At 35.9% G+C, this 17,141-nt stretch overlaps 4 protein-coding genes across 4 annotated transcripts; 1 reads left to right on the forward strand and 3 right to left on the reverse strand.

The window, feature by feature from the left end:
• Positions 1–259: 259 nt before the first annotated feature.
• LOC149729684 (cytochrome P450 2A13-like) lies at positions 260–5,782 on the forward strand. Its single transcript, XM_089886784.1, has 9 exons — positions 260–618; positions 1,428–1,573; positions 2,022–2,124; positions 2,252–2,361; positions 3,075–3,196; positions 3,453–3,574; positions 3,961–4,105; positions 4,482–4,645; positions 4,962–5,782. Exons 1-9 carry the CDS (start codon positions 316–318, stop codon positions 5,289–5,291), a joined length of 1,545 nt encoding a protein of 514 aa, XP_089742910.1. The 5' UTR covers positions 260–315; the 3' UTR covers positions 5,292–5,782.
• Positions 5,389–10,121, reverse strand: LOC149729685 (uncharacterized). Its single transcript, XM_089886782.1, has 6 exons — positions 9,759–10,121; positions 9,357–9,469; positions 8,681–9,020; positions 8,038–8,285; positions 7,199–7,468; positions 5,389–7,040 (listed from the first exon to the last, which is right to left on the reverse strand). Exons 1-6 carry the CDS (start codon positions 9,941–9,943, stop codon positions 6,478–6,480), a joined length of 1,719 nt encoding a protein of 572 aa, XP_089742908.1. The 5' UTR covers positions 9,944–10,121; the 3' UTR covers positions 5,389–6,477.
• Positions 10,117–12,858, reverse strand: LOC149729686 (uncharacterized). The gene has a single exon (XM_089886783.1). It carries the CDS (start codon positions 12,852–12,854, stop codon positions 11,229–11,231), a length of 1,626 nt encoding a protein of 541 aa, XP_089742909.1. The 5' UTR covers positions 12,855–12,858; the 3' UTR covers positions 10,117–11,228.
• An 11-nt stretch (positions 12,859–12,869) lies between these two features.
• Positions 12,870–16,888, reverse strand: LOC149729687 (dynamin-1-like protein). Its single transcript, XM_089886774.1, has one exon. It carries the CDS (start codon positions 16,767–16,769, stop codon positions 14,577–14,579), a length of 2,193 nt encoding a protein of 730 aa, XP_089742900.1. The 5' UTR covers positions 16,770–16,888; the 3' UTR covers positions 12,870–14,576.
• Positions 16,889–17,141: the final 253 nt, after the last annotated feature.

Here is a 17,141-nt window from a genome sequence, read left to right on the forward strand (position 1 = left end):
TTTCTTTAAGGTTTTGTCAATTAATAAAGGTTTGATATATCAGTAAGTTTATATTTATTACAGAACGTTGGATTATTTGATCCATAATATGACAACGGGTCAGCGGTATACTGTCAATGAACATTAACCATTTGACAAAAATAATCAAAAAAAGCAAGACAACGAAAATGGTATCTTTATTACCACTTACGTGCTCAATAATCACACCTGAGTGATTATGACGCAATGTCAAAGTCATCCAAGCGTGCACAAACTTTGCTAATGCCGAGAACGCCAAGGTTGGAAGTTAGTTTATTAAAAGTTTGAGCAGCCAATATGTTTGAAAACGTTAGATACTATTTCTCGTGGTCGTTGTTGACCTCCAGTCACGTCATATCCGCTTTCATCGGGGTCTTCACCCTTCTTATGTTCGTGTATTATTACTGGTGGAAGTTTCCCCACCCACGGTACCCACCCGGGGTTAGGGGAATACCCGTTCTGGGGGCAACACCCTTTTTTGGAAAGTATGCCCAAGAAAAGTTGGCGATTTGGTCACGTGATACGTATGGTCCAGTTATGTCGGCTAGGTTCGGGCAAGGTGAAGCTGTCGTGTTAAATGATTACGAATCGGTTCATGAGGTACATAATAATAACGTTATTTGTCCCTTCGATTACGTAAGCAAAGATTTAGAAATGTTTTTTAACGAAAAGACAGGATATATAGCAACAAAAGAAAATAAGCTTGGCGCTACACCAATAGCAAACAAACAAGCCATTTATGTTTAATTTTTAACAAGTTAAACTTATAATAGAAGCTTAGGTGCGTAAAGCCAACCCATACATAGCTTGTAATATTGAACAAATAACTATCCTTTGTAACTACAGTATCATGTATAATTGTATGACATTTTGTTCGTGTCCTTTGACCGTTTTTATATTTGCAACTTTGATATCGCGAGTTCACCGAGTTTATTGATTCGATTTTATGTACTTGGCAAACATGAAATTCAAATGCGCAACAACGAAACTTTATTGAGTTACCAATTCATTTAACGGTGGATGCCGCTGGCGTTGTGATTTTCAAGTGTGGTCGGTTGTGTTTATTGCTAATGCCCACGCTTTCCACGGTTCACGGCGTAATATGTAAAACGCTGGCTTTTTATGGTTGACTTCTCATATACGTGGTTTGCTATTAGTTTGCTGTATCATATTAAAGAGGGACCAAAGTTTTATAAACGAGAATCCTTACTAAGCTGAACCAATTCCAATCCGAATCCAAAAAGGGTTTAAAAGCATTTGTTACAATTTAATGCGTAACGTTTTCTTATGGTATAGTAGGATTGGGAAAGACGGGACACATTTATCACATATAATATTCAAATATTCTGTTCGTGTTTTTAACAATTAACAAAGTTTTTTGGGAAAAAATAAATGGTGCTTTTCCCCAGGCTTTGGTGAAAAACCTTCAATATTTCAACTCAAGGCCATTCGTTTATGTGGCTGCACAAGTCACAAAAGGCTATGGAATTGCGTTTGCTGATGATCATCAAAACTGTATGGAAGTAAGAAGCTTTAGTTTGGCCGCCTTACGTGGGTAAGTTGCGCATTATTGTCCAATTGGTCAAAATAGGTTGTCCAAATTATCAGCCATATATAAAAAATTAAAAACCTAAAAAAATGAATACTTACCAACAAAGTATAAAAATACGTGGTAACTCTTAAGCGAGCACGAGGTGTATAAAACAGAACACCCGTGTTATAGAATGATCGTCGTTTTCGGGCCACGCGAGGATAAAGTTAGTTATTCATTGATTAACTTCATATATAAGTAGGGTAGGGGTAAAACGGGACACCTTTAGCACATGTTATACAAACATTTTGAACGTGTTTTAAACAATTAACAACGGTACATGGGAGTTGTAAGAATATGGTTTTATAATGTTTTTTTTTACGAACAAACGAAACGAGAAAAATAATAAAAGGTGTCCCATCTTACCCCCTTAGTATTTAAATTACGTTGCTTGATTTGTTTATGTTTCCAGACTTGGTATAGGACGCCGAACAATGGAAACTCGAGTTTCTGAAATTGCCCAAGATCTCGTCAGAACGTTAGAAGATTTGAATGAAAAACCAACCGATCTTAAGGTTTAATGTTCTGCTTTAACCCAATAACTAATCCTATCTTGAAAACGAAATTCTGTCGCCGATTTTGTTTGCGAAGAAAATACATTTACACGACCTGAATCGCAGTTAAATTAACTTTATAACGTAGATGGTGATCGGAAGCACCGTAGCCAATGTGATCTGCAGCGTCGTCTTCGGAAAAACTTACGAAGCAGACGACCAAGAATATGAATATGTAGTACGTTGCAGTTTCGACTGGTAAGCCAAATTGAAACGATTCATTAGCGGTTTATTAAATTTTAAACAAACTTTAAAACGATTCATAGCAACCTAAAAGAAACAAAGAGTTAAAGTAGTTAAAGTCAACTTAAACGCGTACGCTAACTTAACTGCAGTACAACTGGCAAGTAACATATGCAAACTGAGTAACGTGGCAAATTAGGAAAAGCGGGAGAAACGTAGGAATGTGAACTAGGAGCGGCGCACTTAAAGTGGCGTGTAACAATAATAAGAGAGAAGGAATTCACTACATATATATGTTTGTAAATAGGCGGAAATTCAAAGATAAGTCTCACTGAGACTGTTTAACTGAATAAGAAATCCCATGACACGATTTCTGAAAAATGACTGAAACACAATAATATCCTACCGGTTCTATAGTATAAGGGTGGGGGAAGATGGGACACCTTAAGCACATAATACCCAGATATCCTGATCGTGCTTTGAATAATTATTAACGAACTATCAGAGTCGCGATACGGTTTTTTAAATTTTTAAATGTTCTTAGCTTACTACCAAATGGGATAGGAAAATAGAATGAAAAGGTGCCCCATCTCCCCCCACCTTACTAAACAAAACAGAAACTCTACTATGGACATGCCGTGGCTGTTATTTAATAGCGTTAAACGTTATCTTTTTCTCATCGCTATATTACTATACTGTGTGTAACTTTGTTTATGACACCTTTGTAGCTACGGTGACCCAGAGAACTCTGAATATTTAAGCTTTCTTTTCTTCTATCCGGCATTGAGACATATACAACCTTTTAAACGAGCCATGGAGAAGTTTGTACTCGTTCAAGCTGGTTTGGAAGGTTGGTTGCGCTGGTCGTGTGTTAGATTAAGGGTAAAAAATGAATATAGCCTAAAGTCCTTAGGGGTAAGTTGTCCTGTGGGATAAAATCTTATTGTACCTAATATCAAAAACAACTAGCAACGGTCTGTGGAAGTCATAAGGATACGGTTTTATAATTCTTTAGATGCGTAAATTCTTTACTACCAAATGGGACGAGAAAATATAATGAAAATGTATCTCATTTTCCCTCACCCTACAATATGTTGTTGTTGAAGATTTTTGTGGGAAAGAGATTGAATCACATAAGAAGCACCTTGACGAGAATGAACCCGGAGACTACATCGATGCTTTCCTCGTTGAAATGAAGAAACATTCCGCTCAAGATTCATGGTTTCATGTAAGTTAGTGTGGTAAAAATGAATATAGGGAAGGGAAAGGCGGGACAAATTTCGTTTGATTTTCTCCTCCCATTTCGTAGTAAACAAAGAATATTAAAAGATTTATAAAACCGTATCCTCACGATTCGTAATTGTTTAAATCAAGATCAGGATATTTAGATGTATATTTGTATGTAAATTTTTACTTTATCCTCGCGTGGCCGGAAAACGACAGTCGTTATAACACGGGTGTTATGTTTCACACACTTCTGTGCCAGCTTACGGGTTACCAAGTATGTTACTTAGTGTGTGATATTATGTTCTAAAGGTGTCCCTCACCCTACTATATTATATGGAAACAGTAAACTTATCGAACAAAATGCTATACGGTAAATTGTATTTCAAGGAGACGGAGCTACGACATTGCTTGGTGGACTTTTTCATCGCTGGTACAGAGACAAGCACTAACGCAATACTCTGGTCGCTATTGGCGTTAATGCATTATCCCAATATACAAGAGGAAATTCACCAAGAAATAATCGATAATATTGGTAGGGTAACTATTATCACCAGACTTCCATGTCCCAATTCTTAATTTAATTCAGTTAACTTAAGTTAGACAGTATATTTTCTATAAAATTGCTTTCTCATTGCGCGCTTTGTCATAAACAGATGTCTATAGTCCTGAACCTAGCAAATACAATTTGCCTTGCAAAAAATGGAAAATTAAAAAGTAAGTCTTTTTCTTGCCACTACTAAAAGATGATTACATATATTTGTGTTTATAATGTGTAGGCCTACTGTTTAACCCTTTCTGTGCCACGGATAGCAGATGGTAGCACTTTTATCCGGTCAAACTGTTTGTTTGCACACTTGCCATACAATTTTCCTGGATGTTGATTTTCCAACTTGAAATTTTCGTTGAAGGTGAACAAGTCGTTCCCAGCATCGACCACAGAGACAAGCTTCCACTATTCCGTGCGTTTGTTCAGGAAATATTTCGATTCAAAACACTCCTGCCCCTGTCAATTCAACATAGAGCCAGTCATGACGTAGAGATTGGAGGTTACGTCATTCCAAAAGGAACAAAGGTTGTTGGTTTCGATCTAAAACAGTATGAAGTGAATGAATGTAATTTACTTTATCCTCGCGTGCCCGGAAAATAACAGTCGTTATAACACGGGTGTTCTGTTTCATTCATTTCGTATTACGAGTTACCAAGTATATATGTTACTTTGGGGGTGATTATTTTTGAGGGGATTTTCTTTTGTGTGGCTGATAATTTGGACAACTCGTTAGAGACCACTGGGTTGGAGCAATTGCCGTTAAAGCGTCTTGCCTAGGCGCACTATATCACCGACTATGCTACGGCGCATGACATTTGATTGTATATTTAAATCCAACCAGGTTTTCCCGAACCTTCACGCTGTACACCACGATCCAAATACTTGGGAAAATCCGAGCGATTTTAACATTTATCGTCACGTTGATAAACACGGAAAGTTTATTCCCTCAAAGAAAGTGATCCCGTTCGGAATCGGAGCTCGATCTTGTCTTGGTGAGAAGCTGGCAAATGTTGAGGTCTTCCTCTTCCTCGCTAACATCATTAAAAGGTTTGAGATTCTTCCCGATCCTGAGAGCAAAGAGCTTCCGGACTTTAAAGATGGCATCAACGGTTTTATTTACGTTCCTTACCGTTACAAAGTTGTTACAAAACCAAGAATCATTAATGAGTAATACTGAGGCGTTGATGGTGTATATATACCCATAACTGTTTAATTTGTAAGTAGTTGAGCCACGGCTAGGATTCTCTTCTTATTTAAGTAAAATACTGTCTGGGTTGGGCAGTTGTATTCGAAAAACAAATTCCGTGTGATGAAAATACCTTAAACTCAAAACAATTTGGTGCAAATGGTTCCGATCTGTCGGAAGTCTGATAACTGTTGTAATAATGGCAAAGTCAGATATCATGTATAGCCTAGGATATATGCTACGCATTTCAACAATCGTAGCTATCTAGTAACTACATTAGTGCTATATTATAATCATGTAAATAGAACTATAGTAGCGTGGGTAAGATGGGACTCTGAGTAAAATAGGGGTATTTTCAAATCCCCTTTTACGGCTATACATTTGACGATGGACGAAAAAATGTTACAGTATATATTATTCGACAGTATTCTCACGGTCCAACAAAGTACGAAGCAATGGCGGTTGCTGTTGATAAATATTAAAGCTCGGTGCAAATACCAGCATTTTTTTAATGCCGGAAAAAAGTATAATAATAAGGTGATCATTTTAAATGCTTGCTGAATTATATTACAACTCCCGCAATTTTGTAGTGAAGTATTTCGTACAGTTTCATTTTGTCCTATTAAATTTGATTTAGGGGATCAATATGGTTTAAATTAGGAATAAAATCAGCACAAAAAAAACATAGTAGCCTACACAACGTATGACACTGTTTGGCAAACTACAGCAGCAACACTTTAACTGCTATACGAACTTATTACTTAAAATATTTTGGTCACGAACATATAGTAGGGTGGGGGATCCTTTCAACCATTTTTTCGTCCCATTTGGTAGAAAACAAAGAATTATAAAACCGTATTCACACAACTCGCATGAACCGTCGGTAATTGTTTAAAAGAGGATCGGGGTAATATGTGCTAAAGGCGTCCCGTCTTACCCACCTTGCTATGTATATGGTTTAGCGGCATTTCAAAAAAGGGGGATGTAGCATTTTGTTACTCGTGCCCGTTAACTGCATTTGTCATGTTATGCATTATTAGCCAAGTTGGCAGCAGTCAACAATATTTTGCCTAATGGCACGAGTTCACAGAGTTGTCCCCATAAAAAGCAAATGCAAAGTAATATTTTGTTATAAAAAGTTGTACTAGAGTGTCAGACACTTCCACACGATTTAAGATGAATAAAACTTCCCTTTCTCAGTTTTAGTAGGAAAATACTGTTTCATAAGCTCTTCATATATAACATAGTCCAGGTCATTGTAGACACAGAAAATAATCCTATCTATGCTTTCATGGTGTTCTGATAACCATTCTCTCACAATGAAGAGAGCAACCTTAGCAGCTTCGGAGCTAGGATAGGCATGCATGCCTGTCGAAATGCAAGGAAATGCAATAGACTTTAAACCATGGTCGAGAACTAATTTAAGACAGTGGATATATGCGCTCTGTAATTTATCGCGCACCATACCCACTGGACCTACTGTGTGGATAACGTGCTTAGCTAGAAGATTAAAGCCTGGAGTAATTTTGGCTTCTCCAACGGGGCAACCTGAAAGCTTAATGCATGCCTGCAAGAGTCCTTCCCCTGCTACTTTGTGTATAGCATCATCTACATGGTTGTTGCCACCACCTGGAATTAAACTTGTATTGGTGGCACTTACGATGGCGTCCACTTTTAAAGTTGTGATGTCCGCTTTGACCAATTTTACTTTTTTGTTGATGGATTTGTTCTCAACTGAAAAATACAAACTGGTGTATGAAAAAAACATTGTAAAAACAGAATTTAGTTTTTTTGCAAATTTTGGACAAAAATACAAGAAAGATTCTTTTACAAAAAGGCGAAACCAAAATATGAGCTGAATTACTTTTAATTACAGTAAAAAAATCACTTACCATAGAGCTTGTAAACTGGAAGGAAAATGTTTTGTTGATATGCGTAAGGTTTTGACACATTCGGTACTGTTTTGCCTACAGGTGTTGGCTTATGTTGCTGGTACGCTGGTTCGCTTTTTTGTGCAAGTTTGGTTTCATTTAGTTTTTCGTGTGATTTAGTCACACTTGTGATTGGTGTTTTGTTTTCAGGTGGTTTTTGTTTGTCCTTTATTTCAAGGGTGCTGGTAGCTTCTTCAAGTTTATCCATAGGATCAGATATGGTTTCTAAAACTGAAGCATTGGTCGGTTAAATAACTGTTAAAAAAAAAATTGAAAGTGGGCATATGGTGAAAATAAAAAATATGTTAACCGTTTATAATAGGATGAGTGAATGTCATTCGCTCATGTGCAAAACTACAGGTGCATATGCAGTCTCCTAATTAAAATAGAAAAATTTGAAGGCGGGTTTATGGTGTATGGAATAAAAAAATATATTATATAACTCTGTCTATAATAGGATAGATCAAAGTCATTCACCACATGCAAAACTACTAATGCATATGTAGTCTCCTAATTAAACACAAATTTAAAACATACAACACCACCATTCACGAACCACCATGTCAGGGTCTTTGACTGAATATAGTAGGTTAGGGAAGATGGGACACCTTTAGCCCATAATATCTAAATATCCTGATCAGGTTTTAAACAATTGCAATGGTCTATAGGAGTCATAAAAGTTTAACAATACCTTGAATGTTTTTTGCTTACTACCAAATAGATTGAGAAAATACCACGAAAAGCTGTCCCATTTTCTCCCACCTTACTATATATTAGTAGCAATAAAACATACCATGTACCTTGTGTAATGTTCGGACGAAGTGTCGGTTCTTGGTCCCAACATCTTATCATCATAGAACGCAAAGTTTTAAAAATTTGCAAATCCTGTTTTTGGTCTTGTTTGATATCGTTTTCTGCCTGATTTATTTGCTGTAAATTTGGCCTCTCACATTTTGCAACAATAGCGCATTGGGCAACCTGTTTTGGAACGAGTGCATCTGAGTATGCTGCTATTCTTGTCAGCAACTCATATATTATAATCCCATAGCTGTAAAGTAAGTATTTAAGTGTCTTTAAACATAATTGACATTGGCTTAGGAATTATTTGATTATGTTTTTAAGAAAAATCTAATTTTAATGTTTAGTATTGAGGAAGTAAAGACTAAACATAGTGTTAAACTTTTTGAAAAAATTTAAATTCCAATAAAATAGATAAAACTTAGTATTTTAATGTATTTTGGACTAAAAGGGAATTTCAAACAACAGCAAACATCGTTTTTTATTAAAGATGTTTAAAAAAAATTAAAAAAATATTCATCCACAAAGAAACATACATGGTGACTCGTAAGCTGGCACGAGGCGTATGAACACCGTGTTATAACGACTGCTGTTTTCCAGCCTTGCGAGGATAAAGTAAGTTACATTTATTCAAAAAATTTCTACCTGTATATATCCATAGCAGTAGTTTTCTTCTCGGAAAGATTACTGAGAAACTCAGGAGCAGTGTATGGCCATGTATGTTGCGTGGAATGAGGAATATGCAATGTTGATGTACCAACACCTGTACTTTCTTTGATGTTCACTGAACCAAAATCAGCCAGCTTTAGCTCCAGGTTTTCCGATAAAAGTATGTTTTGAGGTTTAATGTCACTATGTATAAAAGCCTTATTCTTATCGTGTGTGTGTATGTGTTTAATGGCTGATGCCAACTCCCGTAAAAGCCGTAGTCGCTCATGTAATGATAATTCTTTGTCTGATTTGATGAGGCTTTCCATGTTTCCACCTACATCATAATATTAACTTTATTTGCTTCTTCGATTACGGTAGCTTTAAAAAAGAATTTAAAAATATTTTGAAGAAAAAGACAGGATATAGCGGCAAAACAACAGTTGTTAAAAAACGCTTACACAGGTAAAAACATATTTACATTTATTTGAATAAAAACAAGAGTGGTCGCTACACCTAGCGAACAAACGAGTTATTTGTGTTTAGTTATTATAAAGTTTAACTTCTAATAAAAAAATTGTGTGTAAAGACACAAAGTTGGCTTTAACGAAGACTGATCCGAAGACTTGATCATTATGAAAAAACAAAACCTCCAATAAGTAATTCCACCAACCTGTCATGTATTCCATCACAATACCATCCATCTGGAAGAGGGAAACCACACCAAGGAATTTGACAATATGCGGGTGATTCATTCGATAAAGGACTTTTGCTTCAATTTCAAACCTGACGACAAGTTAAGTAAATTTAAAAAAAGGTGTGTTGTATACCAGCCTAATGCACATGAAAAATGATAAACCTACAATTTAAACAACACTTTTATTTTCTGAAAAAAAATAATACAAAATTAAATGTAAATATGTTTTTAACTGTAAGCAGGTTTTAACAACTGTTGTTTTGTCGCTATATCCTGTCTTTTTGTTTAAAACACTTCTAAATCTTTGCTACCGTTATCGAAGAGACAAATTAAGGTATTACTATTACATATTATTAAAAAATGGTCAAAATTGCTTACTCTTTTTTAGCCTTTTCTATTTTTTCCTTGTCTCCAGTAATGTAGAACAGCTTGAGAGCCACAGAACCCAATGATTCATGACGACAAACTCGAACTTCTCCAAAACTTCCCCTTCCAACAAGGGTGAAATTTTCATCGTTAAATTGGCTCGGAAAATGCTTTGCGCTGTGTTTTGTTACATCCATTTTCTAGTTGACAAGAAAAACGCCCACAGGGATATATTTGTTTAATTGTTTTTATATGGCATTGCATTGACAAGATTTTCACATTTCACCGTCCAGTATGTATGACATATTAACATTTAATGTTTATTGCCAATTAAATTCTTCTAATAATAATATTATGGTCCAGTTGAAAGTCTAAACAAAAACAAAATTAGGTTTAGTTTTGATATATAATATATTTTTAGTTCAGAAAATTTCATATGGTTTGCACAATTTCTATTAACAATCAACATTACAATTATATATTGAAGACAGTTAAAAAAAATTGGCTTTCTTTATCATTTGTATCTTTACAACAAGTCAACAAATGACATGTTAATTTTGGATTGAACTTAAAAGAATTCGCAAAAGGCACACAATGTATAGTAGGGTGGGGGGAGATGGGACACCTTTCACACATAATAACCAAATATCCTGATCGTGTTTTAAACAATTAACATCGATCTATGGGAGCCGTGAGGATAAAGTTTTATAAAAAATCGTTGAATGTTTGTTTACTACTAAATTGGAGGAGAAAATAGATTGAAAAGTTGTCCCATCTTCCCCCATCCTACTATATAAAAAAATTTACAGAATATTAATAGGCTATAATTTAGATGAACATCTGAACTCGTTATTAAATTTTAATACATTACAAGATACAGTGTCAATAATGACAAACATAGTCATTTAAAGACAATAAAAATAAAAAGTTTTTAACGATTGCCTTATAATGAATTTTAACTTATATAATTATAAAACAAAATGGAAATGGCCATAAAATATATAAACATCCAACAGCTTTACACTTAGCTATCAGCAGTGGAACAGTCAGAAAAGTTAAGGGAGAGACTACAAAAGCACTTAGGCCGAAATAAGGGTTTACATAACCCCCCTTTACCTAAACCCCTATTTTACATTGTAAATATGTACCTTAGTATAATGAGAAATAATTAAACTCTCCTGAAACAAAGAATTAAATATTACAACTGTGTTTGTAATCCAACAAATTTTTAATTTAAAAAAAATAGCGCCAAGTGTACAAACATAATAATATTATAGAAATACTTAAATTCAAATTAGAGAATGTTTGTCAAGTCATTTTAAATTAAGTTAATAATTATGAATTCAATTTTAGAGACTAGTAGGCAAGTAAAGTTTAAAAAAATGGAATAAAACAGAAATTACTAAAACATGAATATGAATATATGACCTACTGATAAATTGGTTTTGCCGGCCTTAAATTTTGCATTGCTGGATATTCATATTATTTTTTGTCACTTTTATGCACCTTGTCCTCAGCTTCATCAGCATGCATCAATTCATCATGCTGCACCTTATCTGTTTCTTTCTTTTCTTTGTTCCCAGTTTCAATAAGTGGGCCCTTTTCTTGTTGTGGCCCTTCATCATTTTCTTGCACTGCATCATTGACCTCCATCTCATCACTAGCGCCCTTTTCTTGCCCTTTATCATTAACAGATGATACTTCATCATCTTTTTTTCCTTTGTCCCCAGTTTTAGCAGCTGGATCCTTTTTTGGTTGTGGCCCTTCATCTTTTTCTTGTACTGTATCACTGACTTCCATTTTATTACTTTCGCCTTTTTCTTGCCTTTTATCACTATCAGAAGATATTTCAGCATTGGCTTTAACAACAGTTTCGTTTTTTACTTCTTCCCCATTTTTTTTCATGGCATCACTGACTTCCACTTCCATCTTTTCCGTCTTATTAGCGCCATTTTCTTGCTTTTTACCACAACCGGATGATACTTCAGCATTGGCTTTATTCACAGCGATTTCTTGTGATTTAGAAATCTTATCTTCACCATTTTTAGCCTTCAAATTTTCCTTAGCTTCACTAGCAACCTTTTCTTTGGCATGCTTTTCTTCTGTAACATAATCTTTAACAGGAACATCTTCATCACAACTTTCCTTGGATTTCTTCATTTCGAAGTTCTGTTTCTTTGCTTTTTGTTCGTTACCAACTTTCCCTTTAAGAACATTTTTATCGCCACGATTTTCCTTAGATTTTTTTGTTTCCATGTTCGGTCTTTTTGCTTTCTGTTCATTGCCATCTTTGTGTTTGTGTGACGACGGAAAACGCTGGTTCTTTTTAGGTTCATCCACCACACCTATACTGCTAGATCTTTGCTTGTACTTGGTTGTTTCTTGGACATCCACAGATGTACCTTCTGAGGTGCTAGGTGAAAAAAAAGGTGGACAAAGTGACATCTTATTTTTGTCTGGATTTTTATTTTTAGCTATAGGCTTTGTCACAACTACTTCAACTTTTCCTTCAAAATCTTTCATCCCTTTAAAAAACTCCTTTAAAAGATCGGTATAGATGACAACATCCACATCCAGGAACAAGCAGAAGAGCACTGTATCAATAGCATTTGGATGTTGAGTTAGCCAGGTTTGCACAGCAGACAGTGCTACTTCTGCAGCTGTATCATTCGGGTAACCATATATACCAGTTGAGATGCACGGAAATGCAATGGATTTCAAACCATTTTGATAAAGAAGTTCCAAAGAGTTGGTGTAACAAGCATGCAAAGCAGTTCCGTTTTCCCCTATTGGCCCTACTGTGTGGATGACGTATTTAGAAGGGAGGTTATAACCTCCAGTGATTTTTGCCTCTCCTGTGCGACAACCGCCAAGGTCTTTGCACTCCTTCACCAGCTGCTTACCAGCTGCTCTGTGTATTGCCCCATCTACCCCACCGCCGCCCAGAAGAGTGTTGTTTGCAGCATTAACAATGGCATCAACTTTCAACTTGGTAATATCTGCCCTCTGCCAACAGATTTTTGTTTTGATACCTTCCATATAGTAGTAGTAGTGATTTAATCGACCCTGTAGTTGTTTATATACAAACCTACTTTTCAGCAATTGCATTAACCTATGGTGTACCTAAAAGAAATCACAGAGCACAGTAAGAAGAACATGCATTGCCATTTAGTTAAGAATACACATAATTTGAAACACATTTTTCCTGTCGCATGACACTAATATTGGTGTAATACAAGCATGCTTCAATTTTTTAGCCTAAAATGATTTAACGCAGCACACAAATATTTAGTACATTATTAAATATCGTAAACATGTGAAGTAATTTGAAATAGCCAATTGAGAAATAGTGGAGTTAAAAAAATTTTAAAAAGAATTTTTTTTTAAAGTTTTCCTTAAACTGAGTTGATGAATTTTACCTGATTTTTAAAAAGTTTTATAATCTTAGAACAACAAGAATATAAGGTAAGAACAACACCAAGAAAAACAGAGGGTTCAGTATACACGTTCTGATGTTGGTTGCACAACCAGGTATTAATTCAAAATATCACATGTTGTTAATGTTCTCCTATTTTAGTGCTTTATACGATTAAATTTACTAAAGAAAAAAGCAGACAGCTGGCAGATATAGAGTAGCTATTATGTAAGAGGTGGTAATACAATGAGTCTACAATTATACTATATTAATTTGGTGGCAGCAGCATTGCAAGTAATATACATACACTGTATGTTCAGACTCAGAGGCAAATTATAGTGACATTATTGTATGAAACTAATGTTGGTAGAATAAAGTGTCATATTCCCACCAATGCTAACCTAAATTTCCCATATTGTGAAGAAATAGTGATGTATGGCAGTAAAACATGTCTGACCGATGCCATCAAAAGTTTAACAGCGTGTAGTTTCCGTTTTCTAAAGTTAGTTGCGAAAAAAGCTGAGACTTCATGAATATACCAATAAAAACAGTAATTTAAAGTTGCCCATAAGAAGTACATGAAAAAGTATGTTATGCGCCCAAGATTAACCATGCAATTGCAAAACACATTGAATTTTCATATTAAAAGATATTATAATGATTTTTAGTTTCAATAGACAACAGTGGCAATAAATACCACATTTAGCAAACATAGTGTAGGGTGGGGGAAGATAGGGCACTTTTAGCACATAATATCCAAAATAAATATCCTAATTGTGTTTTAAACAATCGACAACAGTCTATGGAAGTCGTGAGGAGATGGTTTTATAATTTTTTGATTGTTTTTTGTTTACAACTAAACGGGACGAGAAAATAGAGAAAAAGGTGTCTCATCTTCCCCCAACCTATTGTATAATAATACAACATTGGAATGGAACTGAATTACAGTACAAGTAACATTCTTTTGTTCATGCAAAATTAGAAAATAGGTATATATATTGTTTATAAATGACATATATACCGCCATAAGACTGGTAATGCTGTCACATGTACAATTTCCTTAACATTATGTTTTGCTTTCGACGTATTGTAACGAAATTGTAGTGTAAACAAAACACAGAAATTACCAGTAGTTCTATAGTATAGGATATATATATAAATATAATATACCTATGAGCAAGACTATTGCAAATTATATTTTTAAAGTTACTGATATTAATTATAAAGATTGCTGTCATTTTTTAGATAATCATACAAGTTTATTAGTACTGCATCCATTTTTCAACCGTCGCAGCCAGAAATGCTCAAGGTAACACTATTTGAGCACACAATACACAAAATGCACTCGGTTCAACTAGCATTGCGCAACTCCAATATTAATTCAAATAGTTTTAGTTCGATTATCTCTTTAGTCCTCACCATACATGGGTGTCCTTAATTTCGCTGATAACTAGACTGGCAGAATGAAGAGCCTTTAACATAGACACAGCTTCTGCCCTTCGTTGGGCGATGGTATCAGACTCTGTAAGAAGATGATCAATCTGGTCATGCTTGTATAACTGGCCCACTAGCTCACTCTGTAGGTTCTCCTGCACATGGTTAACAAGGAAATTCATCACAGCTTTTGGGACACTGTCCTGGATGTTCTTCCTAATGATGAGGAAGTAGGACTTGATCAGTCTTCTCATGGTTTCAACGTCCCGCTTCTCGCGCTGAGACAGATTCCGAGATACCGGCATATCTAGCAAGTTTACTGCATGGTGAGGCGGCATTTTTGAAGGACTCTCATGACCTGTAGACTCCGCAACAGAAACCTGGTCATTCTTAACACTTTCGGAGTCACTAGCATTGCTGCTGTTGAAATTTGCCCCTCTGAATGGATTCACTGAAGCAAAAGCAGCATCAAGTGATGGGACGCTAGAAGAAAGTCGCTTTCCTGTTTCGCCTTCAGCTTGGTCTTTGTAACCCTTTGGTCGCAGTTGAGCACCAGGCCGGACTTTTTTCTGATTTTCAGGGTACTGCAGATGGTTGTTAAAGAAAAGCTCCGAAATTACATTAGCATCAGCAAAATCCGGGTGTTTTGTGTTGATGTAAGCGAGCTCAATTGCAACCAAGTGTGAAACCATGTTATTAGTGACTGGAAGTCTTTTCCGCAGCAACTGAGTAACCACTTCCACAATGCTTTCTCTGAGATTCATAAAACGAACTATTTCTTGACCCCCACAGTTTTGAACGATTCTTTGGAGTTCCTCATGCACAAGCTCGACGCATCGCAAAGAAGGCTCTTCCAGTCTTTTGATCTGTCGCTTCACCAAGAGCTCAAAAGATAAAACGGGAACAAACCAGGATGATCTGGACCCGTTTGCATTTTTTATTGCTGTTAATATATCCAGGTCAGTGAGTCCACCCAAAGGGTCCACAGATTCAAGCGTTTTCCCGTAAGTTTCATGGAAAATGTAGGCAATACGAGCACCGCCGCAAATTTCTGAAGTTTCAATAATTTTTGATGTACCATCAATGGTATTGCAGTATTCGGTCGCAAATTTAGTGATAATCTGCAACAATGTAATGCTTTTTTCTTGCACTTCTTCTCCATAAGTCGACAGCAGTGACTGGTACTGTGAAGTCAAAACGTTTAGTCTTGTTTTGAGATCAGGCAGGCAGTCACGAATATGATGCATGAGTAAACGATTCAGAGTAATAGAAAGGTACCTAGATCCACTTCTGTTGGCAAATGAAGGATATTTCTTCTGCAGAAATGCTTGTTCATCTTTAATTGCATCTTGAACTGATTTTCCTTTATTAATATCAAGCTGACTGCGATTCACAATCCCAATGATTCCAAGCTTGACAGGAACAATACGGCCACACAAAACATCGATTGCGTCGGTTCCCGCATCCATTAAATCCAGCTTTGTAACAACTGCCAATGTGCGACAACCATCAGGGTCAACAATCCTTGCCATCTGCAAGGCTTCAGATGTCGCAAAATCGACATTTGCAGGCGTTACTGCAAGGATGATTGAATTGGGGTTGGAAATATACCTCAGGATCAAATTTCGTGCTTGCTCTTCTATATCATCTGGTTGGTCTCCAACTGGTATTTTCATTAAGCCGGGTAAATCAACCAAAGTTAGGTTTAGTACTTTTGGACTAAATATTTTTAGTCGAATTGCTTCGCTTGAGATGCCCTTGTTGTTTCCACTAAGTCGTTGTGTCTCAAGCTCAATTTCCTTCTTCACTTGTTTAAATGAGCGGAAAATTTTACCCTTGGTGTGTTGAAATTTCACCCACTCTTTTACTTCTTCATTGGTTTCCTTAAAAGATTCTCCAGAACTATCAGAATCATTATTGCCACTGCTGCCTTCGTTTGAACATTGAGCAGTATCTTCATTTGTAGTGTGAATCATTTGCAACACCAAAGGACATCTTGTAACGATACCTGTACCGCGCGGAAGAAAATCTCTGCCGACCAAATTTTCTAAAACTGAGCTTTTTCCGCTGCTTTGAACTCCGACCACGACGATTTGAGGCAATTGCAACGAATCGCTGCCTACAATGTTAAATATGTCCTGCAGTTTATTGACTACTGGAATTAATCCTTCCATGTTCAACGGTTCTAGCTTCCGTACTACAAAATATCCGAGAACTACCAAGCTTCAAATTCAACCGACTCGAAAATTTCAAGAAAGAAAACAAACATCCGAAAGGGAAGTCCCCAAATGTTATACAAAATAAATCTATGGACTGGGGACATGAAACATGAGATCTAATTTGAATGTACGTTTCAAAAAGTTTTGTTAATACACTTTGGTCTTTGTTAATTTAACAAAGCAGTATGTATTTAAATTGGAAGTATGTATATAAACTCCGGCTGGATGTACACAGTTGTGTTAGATTTTGGCAAACACCGTCGAACGAAAAGTTACAAATCATGTCTTAAAATTTTGCTACAACATCTGTTATATCCTATTAAACTA

Source organism: Ciona robusta, chromosome 10 (assembly GCF_009617815.1).
Source record: "Ciona robusta chromosome 10, ASM961781v2".
NCBI classification, from domain to species: Eukaryota; Metazoa; Chordata; class Ascidiacea; order Phlebobranchia; family Cionidae; genus Ciona; species Ciona robusta.

Bases quoted from the DNA above. Each gene is read 5' to 3' on its own strand.
- LOC149729685 (XM_089886782.1), bottom strand. From the start codon at position 9,943: ATGGATGTAACAAAACACAGCGCAAAGCATTTTCCGAGCCAATTTAAC. The intron at 9,470-9,758 runs GTAAGCAATTTT...ACTTGTCGTCAG, and splicing joins ATAGAAAAGGCTAAAAAAGA to GTTTGAAATTGAAGCAAAAG. The intron at 9,021-9,356 runs GTTGGTGGAATT...ATTATGATGTAG, and splicing joins TGTGATGGAATACATGACAG to GTGGAAACATGGAAAGCCTC.
- LOC149729684 (XM_089886784.1), top strand. From the start codon at position 316: ATGTTTGAAAACGTTAGATACTATTTCTCGTGGTCGTTGTTGACCTCC. The intron at 2,125-2,251 runs GTTTAATGTTCT...TTTATAACGTAG, and splicing joins AAAAACCAACCGATCTTAAG to ATGGTGATCGGAAGCACCGT. The intron at 3,197-3,452 runs GTTGGTTGCGCT...TTGTTGTTGAAG, and splicing joins CGTTCAAGCTGGTTTGGAAG to ATTTTTGTGGGAAAGAGATT.
- LOC149729687 (XM_089886774.1), bottom strand. From the start codon at position 16,769: ATGGAAGGATTAATTCCAGTAGTCAATAAACTGCAGGACATATTTAAC.
- LOC149729686 (XM_089886783.1), bottom strand. From the start codon at position 12,854: ATGCAATTGCTGAAAAGTAGGTTTGTATATAAACAACTACAGGGTCGA.